This window comes from Equus przewalskii, chromosome 7 (assembly GCF_037783145.1).
Source record: "Equus przewalskii isolate Varuska chromosome 7, EquPr2, whole genome shotgun sequence".
In the NCBI taxonomy this organism is placed as follows: Eukaryota; Metazoa; Chordata; class Mammalia; order Perissodactyla; family Equidae; genus Equus; species Equus przewalskii.
The window spans coordinates 14,303,488-14,324,426 of record NC_091837.1 but is presented as its reverse complement, the minus strand read 5'-3'; the positions used below and the strand labels follow the sequence as shown (position 1 = coordinate 14,324,426).

The following is a 20,939-nucleotide window of genomic DNA, read 5'->3' as shown; positions in this document are numbered from 1 at the left end:
TGACTGGTGTGTGTGTGGGGGGGGGCAGCTGTTTAGAGTGTACCAACCAGGAACCCTGTCAGCTGTTACTGACTGGACCTGGACCCCTCCTCATAGTCACAGTGGTCCTGTGGGGTCCCTCATCAGTTGTCGGGGCAATCACAAGGGGGCCTCAGGCTGCTGGTGCCTACTGTTGCAGCCCACTTAGACGTGCTCCCTCCTTGTGGTCTGCAGCGGTGTTGTGGGCTTTCCCAGCAGCCAGGAGCAGGATCACCTATAATCGCCGCTTTGTCCCTAACAGAGCCCACAGGATCACACTTGTCCACTATAGGTCCCAGCAGAGCTATGGGTATCTTCTGCAGTCTGTCATTAGCTCACCTAGCTGTGCTAGTTTTGCCCCAGGGCCTTCCCGCCTTGTGATTGCCAGTCGGGACCTCTCCACTAGTGCCGTGCAGAGGCTTTCGCTGAGGCTGCTGTAGGAACCTGGAGTTCCCCCCTGGGCTATGTAGCCGTTTCACCGGAGCTCCACTCTGCCCCACTCCACTCTCACGGGATCTCTGGGAGCCCCTTGCCTCGTCTGGGACATGGCCAGAGTCCGTGGGCCTGGCAGTGGCTTGTAAGCTGCTGCCTTGTGGGGAATTCTGCTCTAGGGAGCTTCCTGGTGTTCTGAATGCTGGGCGGGGCCTCCCTGCCAATGGAGAGCAGAGGCTCTCCCTGCTGGGGGGGTGCGGGACCCTGGAACATCCCCCTGGGCCACAGAGCCAGGTTTTGGAGCTCCACCCAGTCCCCAAGCACGTCCACAGGAAGTCCGGGCACCCCCTGCACTGACCCGTGCGCTGGAGACCGTGGGCCCAGCAGCAGCTTGCGGTCTGGTGCAGTGCCAGGGAGTCTGCCCACCGGGAGCTTCCCTTTGTTCTGGATTCTGGGCAGGGCCTCCCTGCTAATGGTGAGCAGAGGCCTTCCCTGCTGGAGGGTGCGGGACCCTGGGGATTCCCCCTGGGCTTAGGTGTAATCGTGGGGGGCTTGAGTAGGGCTGTTGTCACCTGTTTTCACCATCGCTCCGCTGGTGAGTGCACACTCCCACTCTTGGTGTGTGGCAATGCTATGAGGGAGTCCGCTGGAAGAGAGCCTCCTGCAGGAACTAGGCTGTCTGGGGGTCGGGGGTCGGAGAGTTTTCACCTGTTTCCACCTCCTCCCAGGGGGAAGTCCGTCCGCCTTCTGATGTATAGTAGTACGAGACACTTAGGCATCTTGAGATGCTATCTGGATATCCTTTGTTAATCAGTGAATGTCCAATTAGTTGTAGATTCGACGGGGGAGAGACAAAGAAGACCACTCACTCCGCCATCTTGGTCCCACCTATTAGCACACTCTTATTGCAAGTGTCCTCTTAATTGGGTTGGTACCTAGTGTAGCTGGTTGCTAGGCTCAGGGGCGTACTGTTGTGATAGGCCTGAGGCCAACAAGGCTGATGTCAGTTCTCTTAGGAGTGCAGCTGAGTGGGGCTAGCCCTTGGCATGGAGGCACTCAGTTGTTTCAGGCTTTGGAAGGTGGGGCTGATCCTTTTTATGGCTATTTGTGAAACACAAGTCTTCTGCCCCTGTTAAGCCTCACCCCCCTCTGGACCACATACACTGTCAGCACAGTCCTGGTCCGTGCACATTTCTCAACCCCCTGGAGCGTACCCCAATGCCACACTGCAGAGGCCCCCACCTCTGCCCCAATGCCCCCCACAGTTCACCTGGTCCTCACACAAGCCCTGCCCCACAGAGGCAGACACCCTTGCCTGCCTGTAGAGGATCAAGGCACCCAGTCAATGCAGGGGGAAAAGTAGCCTGAGGGCTTGCTGTTAGGTGGGGCCAGTCCCTAGGGCGGGTTGCCTGCCCTGGCTGAACTGGATTAAATCTGTGCTCTAGTGGGTGTGGCAGACCCCTGGGCTAACAGCCCAAGGGATGCACCTCAATGGCCCCCACCTGTGTCCATATCAGCAGGCCTGGACCAGCTCAGAACAACGGCCCCCACCAATGTCTCAGTCTCCGGAGACGACGCTCCTCTCACCAAGATGCCCCCAGAGCCCACCAGGTGAGTCTCATTTCACCAAAGGGCAGTCAGCCTTCTCTCTGGTGATTTTAAGTTGCTGCAATGAGTGAGTTTGTGCGTGGGCCCTTTAAGACCCGGATCTTTTTGGCTTTCGGCCGATAGCTCTTCTGGGGTGTCCTTGCTGCAGTTAATAGCCAGCAAAGCCAGACAGTAAGACCCCCCTCTCAGTTGGGCTGAGTCCGAAGGATGGTTGTAGCAGTATTGCCCCGCTACGGACCTCACTCCTCCAGGGAGGGCTGCGTACCTTAGGGTGGCTCCTGCCTGGCCAGCTGAGAAGCTCCGCTGCTCCCAAAGGTGGCTTTTTTCCTCTCTGGCTGGAGTTACTGCCTCTTCTGCTTTCGTCAGGACTGTCCCTTGTTGTGGGGGTTCTTTTTATCCAGTTTTCAGTTTTCAATCCAGGGTGATTCCTCCTAAAATTGTTGTAACCTGGTTGTGTTTGTGGGAGGAGGCGAGTTCAACGTCTGCTCACAGCGCCATCTTGACGAGAACTTCCTCTCTGGATCTGGACTCACAAGGAGTCATTTTGACTTTCAGGTCTTCTCATTTAAGAAATACACTTTGTAAGGCTATCGCTGCCATAGATAGAGATTCCACTGATAGATCTGGGCAAAGTAAATTGAAAGAATTAACCTTTCTAGATGCCCTTAAGAACAGTCTTGGTTCATGGGAAGAAATCAAAATATCAACCTTAACAGGAGTTTGGAAGAAGTTGATTCCCACCCTCATGGATGACAGTGAGGGGTTCAAGATTTCATTGGAAGAAGTAATTGCAGATGTCGGGGAATAGCAAGAGAACTAGAATTAGAAGTGGAGCCTAAAGATGTGACTGAATTACTGCAATGTCATGATAAAACTTTAATGGATGAGGAGTTGCTTCCTTGGGTGAGCAAAACAGTGGTTTCTTGAGATGGAACCTACTCTTGGTGGAGATACTAAGATTGTGGAAATGACAGCAAAGGATTTAGAATGTTACACAAACTTGGTTGATAAAGCAGTGGCAGGGTTTGAGAGGACTGACTCCAATTTTGAAAGTAGTTCTACTGCAGGTAAAATGTTATCAAACATCTATGGACAGCTAATCTTTGACAAAGGAGCTGAGGGCCTACATGGAGGGAAGAAAGTCTCTTCAACAAATGGTGCTGGGATAACTGGACAGCCACATGTAAAAGAATGAAAATCAACCATTCTTTTTCACCATTTACTAAAATAAACTCAAAATGGATCAAAGACCTAAAGATTAGGCCTGAAACAATAAGTCTTCTAGAAGAGAATATCGGCAGTACACTCTTTGACATCAGCTTCAAAAGAATCTTTTCAGACACCATAACCCCTCACATGAGGGAAACAATAGAAAGAATAAACAAATGGGACTTCATCAGACTAAAGAGCTTCTTCAAGGCAAGGGAAAACAGGATTGAAACAAAAAAACAGCCCACTAATTGGGAAAAAATATTCACAAGTTATTTATCCGACAAAGGGTTAATCTCCGTAATGTACAAAGAACTCACACAACTCAACAATAAAAAAATCAAACAACCCAATTACAAAATGGGCAGGGGACACGAACAGACACTTCTCCAAAGGAGATATACGGATGGCCAATAGACACATGAAAAGATGCCCATCATCACTAATCATCAGGGAAATGCAAATCAAAACTACACTAAGATATCACCTTACACCTGTTAGAATGGCAAAAATATCCAAAACCAAGAGTGACAAATGTTGGAGAGGCTGTGGAGAAAAGGGAACCCTCATACACTGTTGGTGGGAATGCAAACTGGTGCAGCCACTATGGAAAATAGTATGGAGATTCCTCAAAAAGTTAAGAATAGAAATACCTTATGACCCAGCCATCCCACTACTGGGTACCTATCCTAAGAACCTGAAATCAGCAATTCCAAAAGTTCCATGCACCCCTATGTTCATCGCAGCATTATTCACAATAGCCAAGTCATGGAACCAACCTAAGTGCCCAGCAACTGATGATTGGATAAAGAAGATGTGGTGTATATATATACAATGGAATACTACTCAGCCATAAAAAAGGACAAAGTCGTCCCATTCACAACAACATGGATAGACCTTGAGGGTATTATGTTGAGTGAAATAAGCCAGACAGAGAAAGACGAACTCTGTATGACTCCACTCATAGGTGGTAGTTAACATATGGACAAAGAGAACTGATCGGTGGTTGCCAGGGGAAAGGGGGGTGGAGGGAGGGCACTAGGGGTGAAGTGGTGTACCTACAACATGACTAATAATGATGTACAACTGTAATTTCACAAGGACGTTAACTTTTATAACCTTAATTAAAAAAAAAATTAGTCCTTCATCCATGATCAAAATGACTGCCCATATCCTGCAGAATGGATGTCGTGTTAGCAGGCATGAAAACAACATCAATCTTGTTACACATTCCATCAGAGTGCTTCGCTGACCAGGTGCATCGTCAATGAGCAGTCATATTTTGAAAGGAATCTTTTTTTCTGAGAAGTAGGTCTTAACAGGGGGCATAAAATATAGACTAAACTATGTTGTACACAGATGTGCTGTCACCCAGGCTTTGTTGTTCCATTTACCGAGCACAGGCTGAGTCGATTTAGCACTATTCTTAAGGGCCCTAGGATTTTCAGAATGGTCAATGAGCACTGGCTTCTGCTTCAAGTCACCAGCTGCATTAGCCGCCTGTCCTTTGAAGCTTCGAAGCCAGGCATTGACTTCTTTCTAGCTACGAAAGTCCTAGACAGCATCGTCTTCTGATATAAGGCTGTTCCATCTGCATTGAAAATCTGCTGTTTAGTATGCCCTTCTTCACTAGTGATCTCAGCTAGATCTTCTGGAGAACTTGCTGCAGCTTCTACATCAGCACTTGCTGCTTCACCTTGTGCTTTTATGTCATGGAGATGGCTTCTAAGCTTACACCTCATGAACCCACCTCTGCTGCCTTCGCCTTTTCTTCTGCAGCCCCCTCACCTCCCTCAGTCTTCATAGAATTGAAGACAGTTAGGGCCTTGCTCTGGATTAGATTTGGGCTTAATGGAATGTTGTGGCTGGTTTCATCTTCTATCCAAGCCACTAAAACTTTCTCCCTATCAGCAATAAGGCTGTTTTGCTTTCTTAACATTCACGTGCTCACTGGAGCAGCACTTTTAATTTCCTTCAGAACTGTTCCTTTGCATTCACAGTTGGCTAACTGCTTGGAAGAAGAGGCCTGGCTTCTGGCCTATCTAGGCTTTCGACATGCCTTCCTCAGTAAGCCTAACCATTTCCAGCTTTTGAGTTCAAGTGAGAGATGTGTGAGTCTTCGTTTCACTTGAACACTTAGAGGTGATGATAGGGTCATTAATCAGCCTAATTCCAATGTTGTTGTGTCTCAGGGACTGGGGAGGCCTGAGGAGAGGGAGAGAGGCAGGGGAACGGCTGGTCGGTGGAGCAGTCGGAACACACACATTTATCGATTAGGTTTGCTGTCTTCCAGGGTGAAGTTCATGGCAACGCAAACCACCTGCAATGCTAACATCAAAGATCACTGATCGCACATCACCACCACAAAATAATAATAATAATGAAACGTTTGGAAACATTGTGAGAAGTGGTGAAATGTGACACAAAGTGAGCAAATGCTGTTGGAAAAATGGCACAGATAGACTTGCTTGATGGGGGGTTGGTCCAAACCTTTGATGGGGTTTAGGGCAGGCTGCTCCAAGGTGTGCCACTCTGATATGCAGATTCTTTTGAGCTGAAGACAATCAAGGCTCAGAAGACTCTGGAAGAACATTTGACCTTCCCCCAAATTGTGTAAAAGACCTTAAGATAAAAGCGCCTGTCACAGGAAGAGCTCTTACATAGATAATTGCCAATGATTCCCAGTTTTTAAACCTGCCTTTATCCCTGACTGACATTATTAACTATCAGACCAATAACCCACAATCTGAAGAAGACAATGGGATACAAAATGCCATCAAACAATGATCAGATGGATTAAACACTGGGCCAAGGGTCTTCCTGTAGCTCCTTTCTTTGACTTTTTGGATTGCTCTTATCTCTCAACAATTGGATGTATGTGCAGATGGGGGATAGTTAAGGAACTAAAAGATGATTGGTTTTTCCCTGGCATCCACAAAATTTGTGACCCAATTATTTCCCAGTGCACTACTTGCCAATCTCACCAAGTTTCTGGGAGAAATCAGTGTACCCCAAGAAGTCCTCCCAGGCCCACACTACCCTTTGTGGCACTGCAGGTGGACTTTACAGACTTGCCCCAAGCTTTAGGCTATCCTCATTGTTTGGTTATCATCTGTGTGGTTAGTGGATGGACTGAATGCTGTCCAACTGGATGAGCACATGTCACAACTGTGGTAAAGAAATGAATAACTGAAGTTAGTCCTTGTTTTGGCATTCCTGTATAGAGTGAATCGGACCAAGGAACTCATTTTACAGCAGAGAGAAACCAGTTTCTTGCAGAAACGTTGGCATGCTCATTGTAATTTCATACCCCATATCGTCCTCAATCATCAGGGCAAGTGGAACATAAAAATCCAGACATCAAAAGGACTTCAGGATATGTCTGTCAAGAAACTATACTTGAACGGGCAGAAGCTCTCCCCTTGGCCCTTATTACATCCGGAATTCTCCAATTAGGACACGTGGATTGACTCCTTTTGAAATAGTTTTTTGATACCTGATGCCTACTGGCATCTCTAAACCTTCCATTCCTGGATTAAGAGAATATTATGGGAACTTAAGTGAAGAATTTGCTGCTATGACTGACTCTAGACAAAAATTAACTAGTCTACTTGAAGCAAATGGTCAACAGGTAAAAGAGGCGTGGTCCCCACCTTCTGACAAGCCCTCCTGTCCCTTTGGACCAGGAGGTTGGGTGTACATCATGGTCTTTAGAAGAAAAAGTACGCTGTCACCTTGCCAGAAAGGACCTTATGAATTCTACTGACCCTCTACTCTCCCATCAAAATAAAGGGAAAATCTTCATAGACCCATGCAAGCCGTGCCAAAATAGACCCAGAAGATGACTCTCAAGACAATGGGAAGAGAGTCCCCACAGGTGACCTTAAGCTAAGGACTTCCTGGGCTGATTCCCAGTCCCCAGAAGCAGCTGGCCTCACAGAATAGACAGATCTTCCCAAGATGTCGGATCAGGAAGCCTCGCTTTCACCTATTTTCCCCCCTTGCTTTTAAAACTCCCTATACACTCACACACACACTTTTCCTGTTAATGAATATATATGCTCCTTTTTTTTTTTTCCCAAAGATTGGACCTGAGCTAACACCTGTTGCCAATTTTGTTTTCTTTCTTCTTCTCCCCAAAGCCCCTCAGTAAATAGTTGTACATCCTAGTTGTGAGTCTAGATGTGAGTGCCTCTAGTTGTGCTATGTGGGACGCCGCCTCAGCATGGCATGATGAGTGGTGCCATGTCCACGCCCAGGATCTGAACCGTCGAAACCCTGGGCTGCTGAAGTGGAGTGTGTGAACTTAACCACTCAGCCTCAGGGCCGGCCCCTGGATATTCCTTTTAATCATTTATTAGAAAACTGGCTGGAGAGTGCTGATCTCTATCTGTCCTACTTCCCTTCTCTAAGTTTCCACTATGAGCTCTTTTCCAGTATGTGTCTTGCTTTTACTAACCCTCTCTTTCTCAACAGGCCCAGCACAGACCAAACACCCCCTTATGCCGGTTTACCAGCCCCTGGCCATGCTAACTAATCAATCTGACTGTTAGGTATGTCAACAGCTGGAGAGCACAAAAGAAGCTGAACTAGTCTCTGTTCCTGCTGCTGTAAAAACTTGTTGGACTAAGTACGGAAGACGGATGAATGACAGGGTATGGTGTCCACGACAAGGACAACATCACTCTGCCTCTTCTCCTGGTGAGTCACCTGGGCCCCAGAAAACCTCTAGAGAAGCTCCAGGACTGTCCCTTGCCCAGATAAAGACAACAGGTGAAAATTGTTCCCTTTGCATGAAAGTAAACATGACACTGAACCTTTCCTGGATGGCGTACCATGAGAATATTGCAATCAAACTCTGTGGTTTGATTCCACAGGTGGCATCTTCAAAGCTCTCAAGGAAATTGTAAGTGACTCTAACACTACTCCCTTTGGCACAAACATTTTCCGAATGACCAAATGTTCTGGATGGCTTGTAAGCCACCCTTGCCCAACTTAGGATATTGCAGTTGCCCTCGTCGTTAAGCTGCTCAATACCACAAGCTATACGTGGGTGGATCCAAACACTGGACTCACGTGGTCAGGTGACAGGACCAGCCTTTATAACTGCCAAAATCAGACTGCAGGCCTCCTGTACCAGCTATTCCACATCTGTTCTGCTCTTCCACATTGACGGGAACACATGGAAAACGGAGATGTTTAGGCACTAATACTACCAGTGACAAAAGTCATGGAATACTCCAGACCCTTAGAACTACATGTTCAGTTCTCACTTTGTCTGTAAACCACACTAGGTCTTTTTATTTTATGTGTCACGAAAGTACATAAAGGATTCCCACCTAACTGGTCAGGATGATGTGGACTTGGACACCTGGGCGCCTTCTGTCACCAGACACTCCACCGTAAATGCCAGCCAAACCACAAACTTGAGTTCCTTTGTTCATAAGATTGCACCACATAAATGTGCCAGTTGAGAAATCATAGAGAATCCACTTGCATATCACAACTCCAAGTTCTTTTCAGCATCAAGAGTCTTATTCCCCAGCTTTGGAAATTTACGAGTTTGAAAAGGCAATCTTAAGTCTCTCTATGATAATGGATCACGAGTTTAACACCACCATGGAAACTTTGAAAATACTCCAGTCAGAGATTAACAGCCAAGCCACTGCGGTCCTCCAAAATCGACCTGCTGTGGACACACTGACTGCCCAGCAAGGAGGAGCTTGTGCATTCATCAGAGAAAAATGTTGCTTTAATGTGAACCCAACAGGGCAAGTAGCATGTAACTCACATCTATTAAAAGAGAAGATTCACATTTTCCGTCAGATGAATGAAGCTAACCCATTTTATTGGACTGACTTATTCTCAGGATCAGGAACTGGTTTAATGGTGTCTGAGGAGATGGGCACCGATGTCTTCCTTCCTGTTTGTTCATCCTGATTCTAATCTATGACCTTTTCTCCCTTTGCAGATTCCTGACCACTCGGCTACTAACTCATTTTCTCTCTCCACAGTCACCAGCTCAGCTTTTAACATGGGAAACTTCCAGGGACATTTCAGTGGAGGGAACTGATGGGGCTCAGGGCAGGCCACCCCAAGATGTGCCCCCCGGGTATGCGGGCTATTTTGAACTGAAAACAGTCAAGGCTCAGAAGATTCTGGAAGAACATTTGACTTTCCCCCAAAGTGAGTAAAAGGATTTAGGACAGAAGGGTCTGTCTCACTGATAAATACCTGAAAAGCAATAGGATATATTGGAGTATATGAGGAAGCCATTTGGCTTAAAACTGATTTGGTCTGACCTTGTTTCCCAAAAAGGGCCTGACATGGCCTGTTGAGCATGCATTGTACATCTGGTTTAAATATTTACTATGTCCCAGAGACAAGAACGATGCCTTTAAAGTTAGGGATGTAACTTCCCCCATATGGGCATTTCTTTAAGGACAAGCATCTCTTCCTAAACTAAGGATTACTTACTGACCTGCTGTGCTCACCTTAAGATCACTGACCTTCTGTGTTCACTGATCTGTTGTGCCAGGAATCCAATCTCATGACTATTGTAAAAGGGACATTCCTGTCATATATGAAGCATGTTCCAAGACGGTATATAACCACTTCGTACACCAACGTCTTTGATGCCCTTCCTTCTTTAAGGAAGGAAGGTCCTGGGCTAGTCCTCAGCTCTGGCACATAATAAATTCACTCCAATTTTGATTTATAGATCGACTATAGATTATTCATGTCAGCACCAGGAAGGAGCTCTTACCATGGATAATTCTAGATGTGGTAGGCAGGTAGGCCCCTAGCAAGGGCAATATATCAAAAGATCTCTTTTGGGTCCCATTGTGTATAGATGGGACAATGCAATCCTTTGTTTACCAAATATGAACTCTCTTCATCTTCCTATAAATCGCCTTGTCCCTCTTTGAAGTCTCAGACCTCTATCTCCCTCTCCTTAGTCCAAAAGGACGTATATACCTCAGTTTGCCTGACTGTCTTTGGAATTTTTCATGCTTATGTGAATTCCCCATGTACGTGTATTAACGTCTGTCTGATTTTCTCCTGCTAATCAGCCTTATGTCATTTGTAATTCTTTGACCAGCCATAAGAACCAGAAGGGAAAAGGGGGGAGATTCGGTCTCTTCCCTTACACCTTCAATTGGTAAAAAACAAAATATCTTCAAAGCACAATAAAAGGAGGTATGCCTGTAATATGTGCTGTGACTTTGTCACATTAACATTTGTTAGGTAGAGCCCTGGGGGTTTTGCATGCTGAGTCTCTGTTCAACAGAAGACTGCAAAGGAATTGAAATAGAGAAGTTTGTTACTCACGGGTCCTGGAGAAAGTCCACAGCACACCTCAGAGGAGCCACATGGGGAGGTTAAGGCAGAGTGCAGGCAGAGCAGGGGAGGACCTGCGGCATGAGCCTTTATTGGGGACCACAGGCAGAGTCCTTGGGGTTCCTGGGCTAAGTCAGGATTGGTCAATATAAATGAAAAAGAGGTTCTGGTAATGTTCCCAGGGGTCTTATCTAAGGGGCACACAGGGAGAAGGCCCTGGGAGGCGGGGAGAGTGCTTCTCACAAGGGCAGTTGTAGGAGTCATATCAGGAACTGACAGGAACTCTGACTCTGCTGGTGGTTATCTAGGGCGTGCACTCGGGAGAGGCCAGTGTCACTTCAAGGTCCCTGCAGGCCACTAGGCTACACATTATGGATGCTGAGGCAGCAATGGTATGGAGTAGTTTAGCTAAACTTCCAACAAACTCTTAGAAGAAAATATAGGAGTAAATTTTCATGACCACAGATTAGGCAATGGTTTCTTTTTTCTCTTTTTATCTTTATTGAGGTAACATTGGTTTACAACATCACATAGCTTTCAGATGTACAACACTGTAATTCAACAACTATATACACTGCAGCCTTCTCACCACCAAAATATAGTTACCATCCACCACCATATAATTGACACTTTTTACCAATTCTTCCCTCCCCTGAATGGTTTCTTTAAATATGACATCAAAATTCAAGCAACCTAAGAAAATTGGACTTATAAAATTGGCTCTATAGATAAATTGGATTTCATCAAAATTAAAAACTTGTGTGCTTCAAAGGATACCATCAAGAAAGTGAAAAGAGAACAATCCACAGACTGGGAAAAATATTCGCAAATCATATATCTGATAAGGGGATTGTATCCAGAATACAGAAAGAACTCTTACAACTCAACAATAAAAAAGATAAGTAGCCCAATTTAAAAATTGGCAAAGAATCTGAATACGCATTTCTCCAAAGAAGATATAGAAATGCCCAACCAGCACATGAAAAGATTCTTGACATCATCAGTCATTAGGGAAATGCAAATCAAAACCACAGTGCGATGCACCCCCCAGGATGTCTACAGTCAAAAGTCAGAGAACAAGTGTTGAAGATGATGTGGAATGATTGGAACCCTCATACACTGCTGGTGGGAATGTAAGATAGCGCAGCTGTTTTGGAAAACCACTGGGCAGTTCCTTAAAATGCCAAACTCAAGGTTAGTGTATGATCCAGCCATTCTGCCCCTGTGTATAATTCAAGACATGAAAACGTGTCCATGCAAAAACTTGTATGTGAATTTTCATAGCAGTATTACTCATGATAGCCCCAAAGTAGAATTCCCCTGAGGCTGATGGCAGTTTGGTAGGACCCTTAGCCAGAAATTGGAGTGCAACTGCATTTTTGCCCAATTGTATATTAGGACCTCCTACCTGATTATTAAGTCAAGCCCTCAGGATGCTAAACAAGCTTGGTAAGATTCTGCAGATCCTTGTAAACATTTACAGCTTCTGGAATCTTTAGGTACTGAAGGTGGTGAGCTCAACTCTTTAAAGAACTTTCTCTATTGCCTGGCTCTTAAAAAGGAGCCCCAAAGTGGCCACTGTAATTTTAAATCATCCGGGGTCATCTTGCCAGCTGTTTATGGTTATCCCTATTTTAGGGTGCCTTCTCCAAAGTGGCCACAACAAACAAGGTAATTTCTAAAGAAGGTTTGATATGATCACCAAGAAACTCAGTCCCCAAACAGCCTATGCAATACAGACAAACATTAACACACAATACGATTCTACATATAACACAGACCAGAACACTAGCTAGTTTTTCAGAAGTGACTCAGAATCAGTGCCAGGAGCTACTCAAAACCAGATGGTCAGGGGCAGTTTACAACCAGAGATGTCTTAATCCAGAAGCTATTTCTTCTCCCAAAAGGAAAAAAAACACCCTTGGGGTCTGGAGCACTGCAGTAAGAAATGGGAATCCAATCAGTTGAGCCTCCAGACAAAATTGTCTAGGCAGCCACCTAGGGCGTATGAAAAGACCCCATACCCTGCTGGGGGTTCCAGAGACTTGGGCAGGCAGTAACAGGACCTTGTCCCTTCATGGTCACCAATTGTTACTGCACAAAATTGGAGTTTTCTTGCCTGATGTGCAGAAACGGTGAACTAATTATAGAATCAGCCTTTGGGGGAGAAATAAGCTTTATTCTGAGACTCACCTGCAGGAAGTCAGGAGGTGTGCGCCCTCAGATCTGTCTCCCTGAATCAGGATTAGGGGCAAAATTTAAGAGGTTAGGGAGAACAGGGTGGCTCGAGGAAATGCTAGTGGGACAAGTTTTGATTGCTGGGCTTCAAACATTTATGGTAAGGCTTTAAACATTTATGATGAGGTTCTAAATTTTTATGATAGGGCTCTAAATATTTATGATGAGGTGGGGAAGGAATTTTAACACTGGATCTTCCTAAACGAGGGACCCCTTGCTTCTGGTAAGAGTCCAAATTTCCAGTTCTGGTAGTGTCCCCGTGGTCCTTTTGGGTCCGTGGTGAGGAGAATCTTTGGTTTCTCCATCACAGTGTCAGCTTAGGGTCAATCTTCCTCATCAAAAAAAAAAAAAAAAAAAAAAGGCAAAAAGCGCCCCATAGTGGGGAACCGGCGCAGAACAATTACACAGTGTGTTGACTGCCCTTACTCCCACGGGCATTTATTGAGCGCCCACTGGATGCCAGGCACTGCGCTGGGTGCTGCTACCTCAGGGACAACGACCGAGGCAGCCCAGCAGGGAAGCCGTGATCGCCAAGGAGCGGGTCTCAGCGGTCGGCCACGTTTTCCCCTACAGCTAACAGACAGTCCAGCGCGTACACGTCTGCGGACCGAGGGACCGAGGGGAGACGGAGCCGGCCCTGCCCTCCGGGATCGGGCTGCCGGGAAAGGAACGGTCGGAGGGTAGAGGTGGCTGTGGGCGCGCCCGTGGGGTGGGGCTGGGGAACGGGACTTGGGCAGGGGACAGGGGATTGGCGGGAAGGGCACTTTCCCGCGGCCGCGCAGATGGAGGCTCCGGGCGCCGGACCGGGGCCGGGGGCGTCACCGGGGCTGGAGGCGGCCCTGCAGAAGCTCGCGCTGCGGCGGAAGAAGGTGCTGAGCGCCGAGGAGATGGAGCTGTACGAGCTGGTGCAGGCGGCGGGCGGCTCCATGGACCCCGATGTGTTCACAAGTGAGCGGGAGCGGGCGCGGGCCGGGCTGCGCGCTCGGCGACCCCCGACCCTCCAGCTCTCCCAGCCACCGCCCTTGTCGGACCCCCTTGAGGCCCAGCGTAGAGTCGGGGTCTTGAGGGAGGCGGCCACGCCTGCCCGCTCTGGCCGAGCAGCCTGGCCCGGGCGAGGAGGCTCCTTGCGCAGCGCGCCTGTCTCTCCAGGATCCTGCTGGGCCTGCTGAAGCTGAACGTGGCGCCCCTAGCCTTCTTCCAGATGCTCAAGTCCACGTGCCCCGGGCAGAGGCTGCCGAGCGAGTCCCAGGCCCCCGCGGCCGTGTCACTGCCCACATCCAGCGCACCTGAGACGAGAGGTCAGAGGTGGGCCCGGTGCTCCCTGCTTCTGTGGCCCCGGCAGCGAGGTGGCGGGGATGGGGCGGATGGGGGGGCGGCAGCGCCCACCCCAATGTCGGCTTGGCCCTCAGTGGCCAGGCCTTTCTGCTGGTCTTCTCCCAGGACCCGCTGGGCTAGCCAAGGGCTCACCCCTGGGGCTCCGTCTCTTCGGCTTGGCTGCCGCCCTTGAGAGAGCACGTGCAGATCGGTGGCCGCAGAGCAGGTGCCCCAGGGAGGCCCAGTGGGCTAGGCTTCATCTGGGGCTTTTGCTGCCCCAGCCTCTTCTCACCTCTGGGCTCTTGCCTTCATCCCACAAACACCGGACGAGACTGCTTTGGTCTTCGAGGACTCGGCGCTGCACCTCCCACACTGAGGCTACACCCTGCTGCTCCTGCTCAGCTCCCTCATGTTTCTGCTCAGTCTCCTCGTCCTGGGGGCCCACCAGCAAAAGCACCGGCAGGACACCTTTCAGGTACTTCCTCCAGCCAGCACCCCTCACTCCCAGCCCAGCCAGCTCCCTTCGCCCCTTCCTCCTCTGCTGTGGCAGGATGCACCAGGGCTCACGGGCCTGGGGAGTCCAGTACCCCATCCCCGTCTTTCTGCATGGCAAGCGGGCCCTTGATTCCAGAATCCGCAGAGGCGGAGAAAGGCTCCGTGGACTCCCGAGAAATCAGGCCCCAGGCCAGCAGCCCCTCCCTGCAGCCCAGCAGCCCTGCCCTTGCCCCTCAGGTTCCCATGGTGCCCCTGACTCCAGCCCTGAGCATCCTCCTCAACGTCTTCCTCATGCTGCAGCTGAGCTCCCTGACCTGGCTGAGCTTCTCCATCTGGCTGCTGATTGGTGAGTGGGGCCAGGCTGGGACCCTGGGTTGGCTGCAGGAGGAGGGCAAGCAGGGAAGCTGGGCTGGGACCTGCCCCTCAGGCTTGTGCCACCCCTGCAGGATTCGTGGTGTATTTTGTCTACGGCATCTGGCACAGCAAGGAGAACCAGCGGGAGCTGCCGAGGTTGACTGCCACAGACAGCGGCCTGGAGGAGATGGTGCAGGCCCTGCAGCCTCTTAGCCAGGCACCTGCCTAGGAGCCCAGACACATGGAGCAGCCGGCCAGTCCATGAGGACCGCTGGGGGCCTGCCTGTCTTCCCCTACATCCCCACGAGGCTGGAGGGGCTGGCAGCCCTTCTATCCGAGGCAGCTCGGATTTGCAGGCCTGCCCATGCCAAGGGGTCCTCAGGACCGCAGGACCTTAGCACAGGTGCGGAGCTTTGAATTCCTCAGGAGTGGGCCGTGGCCAGTGCTGGTGTGGTGGACTCTGCGTAGCACCTTCCACTTTATGACCAACTCCAGCCACCTGGGCAGGTGAGCAGGGTGGTCAGGGAAGAGGCCTGCAGCCCCAGGGATCTGCAATAATAACTGCTCAGTCACCCACGTGGCCTGCCATCGTGTCCACTGTGGTGTTCTTTGTGGCACTGAATCCTCGCCTGCTCCTGGGAACCAGAAGATTGTCCCCAATCCACAGTAAAGTTGGTGAGGTTCTGTAAGGGGGAGACACTAGCCCTGGGACAGGGACATGACCAGGTCAGGATCCCAGGGTCCTGCCCTCAGGCCACTGCCTTCTTCCCAGCACAGGGTGGGGCTACACACACCAGGCACGGAGGGCTCCCTCACAGGGTGGGCCCAGGCTCCCTCCCAGGTTTCCCACATGTCCCCTTGGGGGCGGATGCAGAGAGCAGAGCCTGGACCCCAAGGAGGCCGCCTAGAAAGGGCAGTGGAGTTCCTGGGTTCCCTGAGTTTCCAGGGCTCCTAGAGAGCAGGGCATGTGCCTGAGGCCCCAGGATATAGAGGCCCACAGGTACATGCATCACGCATCTCTCAGGCACCCACACGGCTCACCTGGGGGTGCACACCCACGTGCAGACTGAGGCAACGGCTGTTTCCAAGCTCAGGGCCCGCAGCTCCAGCTGCCTCTCTCCCTGCGGCCCCCTCAGGGATTTGGGATGAAGGCTCAGGATGGGAGACACGCATGCAGGTGGGTGCACAAGCGCCTAGGCCCTACCTGGTGGCTATAGGGCCCCATCCTCAGGGTCCCCAGGCCCACTCTGCACCCCAATTGGTCTCCCCAAGTCCATGTTACATCTACCATAGATGCCTCCAACTCCTTGATCCTGCCTGTGAGGACCACACAGGAAGCTGCTGGCTTTGGCAGCTTTACTCCTTGACTCTCTCCGGCCTTGACATCAGCCTTCTCTGGGCCCCAAGGACAGCCAGGTACTCGTGATCTCACTCCAATAACCAGGCCTCAGGGCTGTGAACTCTCACCCCAACCCTTCTTACCCCGCCTCCCATGGACACTGCTCTGGGGATTGAGAGGCAGCAGGGACCCCAAGGTTTTGCTAGGCTCCAGGTTCCAGGTGATTCCAGGTGCTTCCCAGCCTGGGCTGCAGCCTTGGGCCTCCCCAACCTGGCCCATGTCACCCCACCAGCAAGCTGCCAGCATGACCTGGTCACCAGGGACCCATGAGAAGGCAGCCCCTTACCTCCCTGGAGTGGGTACCCCCCAAATCCCTGCCCCTCCATGGGACCAAGAGAGGGCTGGACTGCTGCAGCCCCCGTCCCTCCCCTCCTGACCGTGGGCCCGGGGACATGGGCAAATTCTCCAGCATGCAGGACTCAGGCCCCCGGGAGGATGCCAGAGCCAGAACCAGGCCAGCCTGCTGGGGGCTTCCATGGGCTCTGTTACAGGCATTGTCTCTGGCCCCTGGTCTGCACCTGGGGTCTTGGTCAGAGCATGGTCCCTGTGCAGTTGCCTCAGGCTGAGGTGGCCAACTGCCCAGACACGCTGTCGTGTGTGACCTTGGCCAGCAGTGACGTGTGCAGATATACAGCCTCCCCACCCCTTGGCTCCCAATAGCTTGGTGAGCAGCTTCCTGGGCATTGGGTTGGGGGTCACCAAGGAGACAGATAGAAGGTCCCAAAGGACCCCATGCCCACCAACTCAGCCCCTCTACCCTCCTCCCCCTTCAGCCCCCCACAGCCCAAGGGCTGCCACCAGGAAGGGGCTGGTGCTCATAAGCTGAGCAGGTAAGGGCCCAAGAAGTGCCTGGTATTCTAGGGGGAGTTAGATCACCTGCTCCCTGCACTCGTCATTCCATGGATGAGGCCCAGAGCTGGGAGGGGCCCTGCCCTAGGACACCAGGATCAGAACAGCTGTGACAACTCTTGTCAGGCTTCTTTCTCCCCCACCTTGGACTCTGGCTGCACAGACCCCCATGCAGGGTAGCTGAGAGGGCAGGGGTTCTACCTGTGGTGGGAGGTCTGGGAGCCGGGCAGGGCCGGAGTTAACCACAGCCAGGGTGGTGGACAGCTGGAGAGCAGGGAGCTATGGGGAACACTGGAGACAGAGCCCAGGAGAGCGTTCTCCAGCCCCAGCAGGAGCCCCACTGTTTCCCTGCAGGTCTCCGTACAAAACTGGCTTCTGTGATCCCCAGGGAGCACCCCGCCGAGGCTGGAGCTGGGGGAGTGACAGTCTGTGTGGGAGCTGAAGGGTAGGATTTTTCCCCCACCCCCTGCCCTGGGCCTGCTAGGGCTTCATCCATGAGTCCGCTAGGCAGGGCCCCCACCCTTGCCAGCCCCTATCTCTCCCCCCAACTCTCAACCCCCAACCAGCAGAGAAAGGCTACAGGCCTCAGGAAAGGGCGAATGAGTGGGTGCCAGGGCCACCCTGGTGACAGTGTCCAGCTCCCCGCAGGTGGGGGTAGGTAAGGGGCAGGCTCTGCTGGTCCTGGGACCCTGCCCTGGGTGTCAGGGACACTTACACTGGCACAGTGTCACTCCACACGGCACCAGCCCCGGATCTCACAGGTCCTGCGGGTCCCATTGAACACCACACACTGGCCCGTGTTTATGCCTTGAAAACACAAGGCAAACTCCGGGCCCTCCAATCTCCACAGGATCTGGGAAGGGAGTGGCAGGGGGCTGTTGGAGAAAGGAGAGATGCAGAGGCACCACCAGGCCTGCACGTTGGAGCCACCCGGGGTCCCAGCACGGCCCCCTGAACCCCCATCCCAGTGGAGGTGCCGGAAGACAGAGCCCTCAGCTATGTGGCTGTGCGTTCCCGTCTCCCCTTCAGAACAGTCTTCGTCAGCCCAGCAGGTCCCCAGTGGATGGAGGGTGCTGACGTGGTGAGAGCAGAGCTGTCCAGGCCCAGGAGGTGTCTCCCCTTCGTGGGATGCTCGGTATTGTCAGTATTTTTTTTCCCATGTGAGTCATTCTAATAGATGTGTGGTGGTACCTCAGGGTGGCTCTAAGTTGATTAATCAACTGCCTAATGCAAATCGAACATCATTTGTTGAGTTATTTGCCAACATCATATCCTCTTTGCTGAAATGTCTATTCATGTCTTTTGCCTGTTTTGGGGAGGGAGTGGGTTGTTTATTGTTTAGTCTGGAGAGTTCTTTGTATACTCTGGACACAGTTGTCTTAGTCTGCTCATACCACAGACTGGTTGACTTAACAGATATTTCTTTTCTCGCAGTTCTCGGCTGGAAGTCAGATATTAGGGTGTCAACATGGTTAGGTTCTAAGGAGAGCTCTTTTTTCTGTCTTGCAGGTGGAACCTTCTCACTGTGTGTTCACATGACCTCCTCTTTGTGGGTGAGGGGTGGTAGGGGAGGCAGAGGAAGACAGAGACATAGAGCTTTCTGGTGTCTCTTCTTTGAAGAGCACTGATCCCATCATGAGAGCCCCATCCTCATGACGTCATCTAGCCCTAATTACCTCCCGAAAACCCCATCTCCAAATACCGTCACATTTAGAGTTAAGCGTTCAACATAGGAATTTTGAAGGTAGGTACAAAATTTCAGTCCATTGCATTCTGCCCCTGACCCCCCAAAATTCATGTCTCTCTGCTATCAAAAATACATTCGTTCCATCCAAATAGCCCCAAAGGCCTTAACTCATTCCAGCATCTCTAAAGTCTAAAGTCCAAAATCTCATCTAAGTATCATTTAAATCATGTATGGATGAGACTAGAGCTACGATTCATCCTGAGGCAAAATTCCTCTCCAGCTTAGAACCTGTGAAACTGGACAAGTATTGTGCTTCCAAGATACAATGATGAGACAGGCATAGGACAGACTTTCCCATGCCAATAGAGAAAGACCAAAAATAAACATCTGTGATGCTCTAAAAGATTGGAACGACATTGAGATTCATGGAAGGCTGCACCCAACAACTGAGGGTACACATTCTTTTCAAGTTCACATGGAACATTCCCTAAGAGAGACTGCAGGCTCAACAATAAAATGCGCCTCAAAACTATTAAAGAAGAGGACTCTGAGTGTGTTATTTTGACCATAAGAGAATTAAATTAGAAATTAATAATAGGTATCTGAAAAATTGCCAAATATTTTGAAGTCAAGCAACATGCTTATAAAAAACCTGTAGGTCAAAGAAGAAGTGACGTTGGAAATGAGAAACTCTTTTGAACTGAGAGATGATTTTAAAGCCACATATCAAAACTGATAGGATGAGGCTGAGGAAGATCTTAGAGGAACGGTTCTGTCTCTAAATGCCTATATTAGAAAAGAAGAGAGGAATTAGATCAATATTTGGAGCTCCCACTTTGAGAAGATGGGAAAGTAAAGTGACGTATGCCAAAGTAGGCAGGAGGAAGTACACAGTAAAGCAAAACACTGGAACACAGAAAGTGGAAAACACAGAATCAATCAAGAGAATCAACAGAAGCAGAAGGCAGTTCTGCAAAAAGATTGATAAACTTGACCTACCTCTAGCAACACTCATTAAAGGCAAGAAAGAGAGGGAGGGAAAGAGAGAGGAATTAACAGTCTCAGGAAATAAAGACAGGATATCACAGCCCTCAAACCAAGAGGATTATTCTGAGGCTTTGAAACCTAAGTGAGGAACTCCTGCTAGTGTTTGCCCACCTTGATTTTCAAACTCTTTGGGGTCAATGACTCATTTTTACCTTCTTTTTTCTCCTTTTTTGAACTGGAATGTCTCTAATTTTTATCCAATGCCTGTCCCACCAATTGTCTATTGAGAACAGATCTCAAGACAGAGAGGAATTGTGCCCAGGAGCTGTACCTGATAGATTCTATTCAGGAGCCTCAGCAGCACTTGATGGGGACATTGTCATGGGATGAGACTTTAGGAACCTTAAGAAGGTGTGAATGTATTTTGTATTTGGGATCTCTGGGGGCCAAAGGGCACATTGTGCTAGGCAGAATTTCTAGACTGGCCTCCCAAATACGTCTCACCCTAATCCCAGAACCTGTGAAGGAGATGAGATATCAGTCCTGTGCTTATGATGTTATATGGCACAGTTCTCTTTAGGATGGGGTGATTATCTGGGTGGGCCAGGCCTAATCACATGAGTTCTTAAATGCAGAGTTTTCTCTGGGTGGTAGGAGAAGACAAAGCCAGAGACATTCGCAGCATGAGAAGGACTCGATGCCACATTACAGCATAGAGGATCTGAGGAAGGAGAAAGCCACCTGAGAAAGAATGCAGACAGTCTGTAGAAGCAGAGAATGGCTCCTGAATGACAATCAGCAAGGAAACAGGGATCTCAGTCCTTCAACTGCAAGACACTGAATTATGCCAATGCAGGAGTGACCTTGGAAAGGGACGCTGAGTCTGGGTGAGAATGTAGGCAGCCATCACCTTGATTTCAGCCCTGAAACCCTTAGCAGAGAACCCAGGCACATCATCCCAGATTCTGACCTACAGAGTCCACGATAATAAATGGGCATTGTTTTAAA

The 20,939-nt window shown here is 49.9% G+C and overlaps 2 protein-coding genes across 51 annotated transcripts in view; one reads left to right on the top strand and one right to left on the bottom strand.

Moving 5' to 3' along the window:
• Positions 1-10,755, bottom strand: part of LOC103542705 (cationic amino acid transporter 4-like) — a 22,675-nt gene extending 11,920 nt beyond the window's left edge. The window contains exon 1 of the mRNA XM_070628731.1: positions 10,600-10,755. The gene's annotated coding sequence lies outside the window, so the exon portion shown is untranslated. The remainder of the gene's footprint in view (positions 1-10,599) is intronic.
• Positions 6,384-20,939, top strand: LOC103545203 (cationic amino acid transporter 4-like). 50 transcript variants are annotated; one of them, XM_070628782.1, is made up of 12 exons: positions 13,202-13,794; positions 13,996-14,635; positions 14,893-15,001; positions 15,102-15,516; positions 16,034-16,186; positions 16,303-16,425; positions 17,182-17,238; positions 17,612-17,702; positions 18,108-18,392; positions 18,767-19,001; positions 20,225-20,342; positions 20,586-20,939. In XM_070628782.1, the coding sequence occupies exons 2-4, from the start codon at positions 14,570-14,572 to the stop codon at positions 15,236-15,238; spliced, it is 312 nt and encodes a 103-aa protein (XP_070484883.1). In that variant the 5' UTR covers positions 13,202-13,794; positions 13,996-14,569; the 3' UTR covers positions 15,239-15,516; positions 16,034-16,186; positions 16,303-16,425; positions 17,182-17,238; positions 17,612-17,702; positions 18,108-18,392; positions 18,767-19,001; positions 20,225-20,342; positions 20,586-20,939. The 50 variants fall into 50 exon arrangements, with proteins under 50 accessions (XP_070484852.1, XP_070484849.1, XP_070484859.1 ...); XM_070628779.1 differs by having other exon boundaries at positions 15,102-15,684; XM_070628773.1 differs by having other exon boundaries at positions 15,102-15,684; positions 18,108-18,417.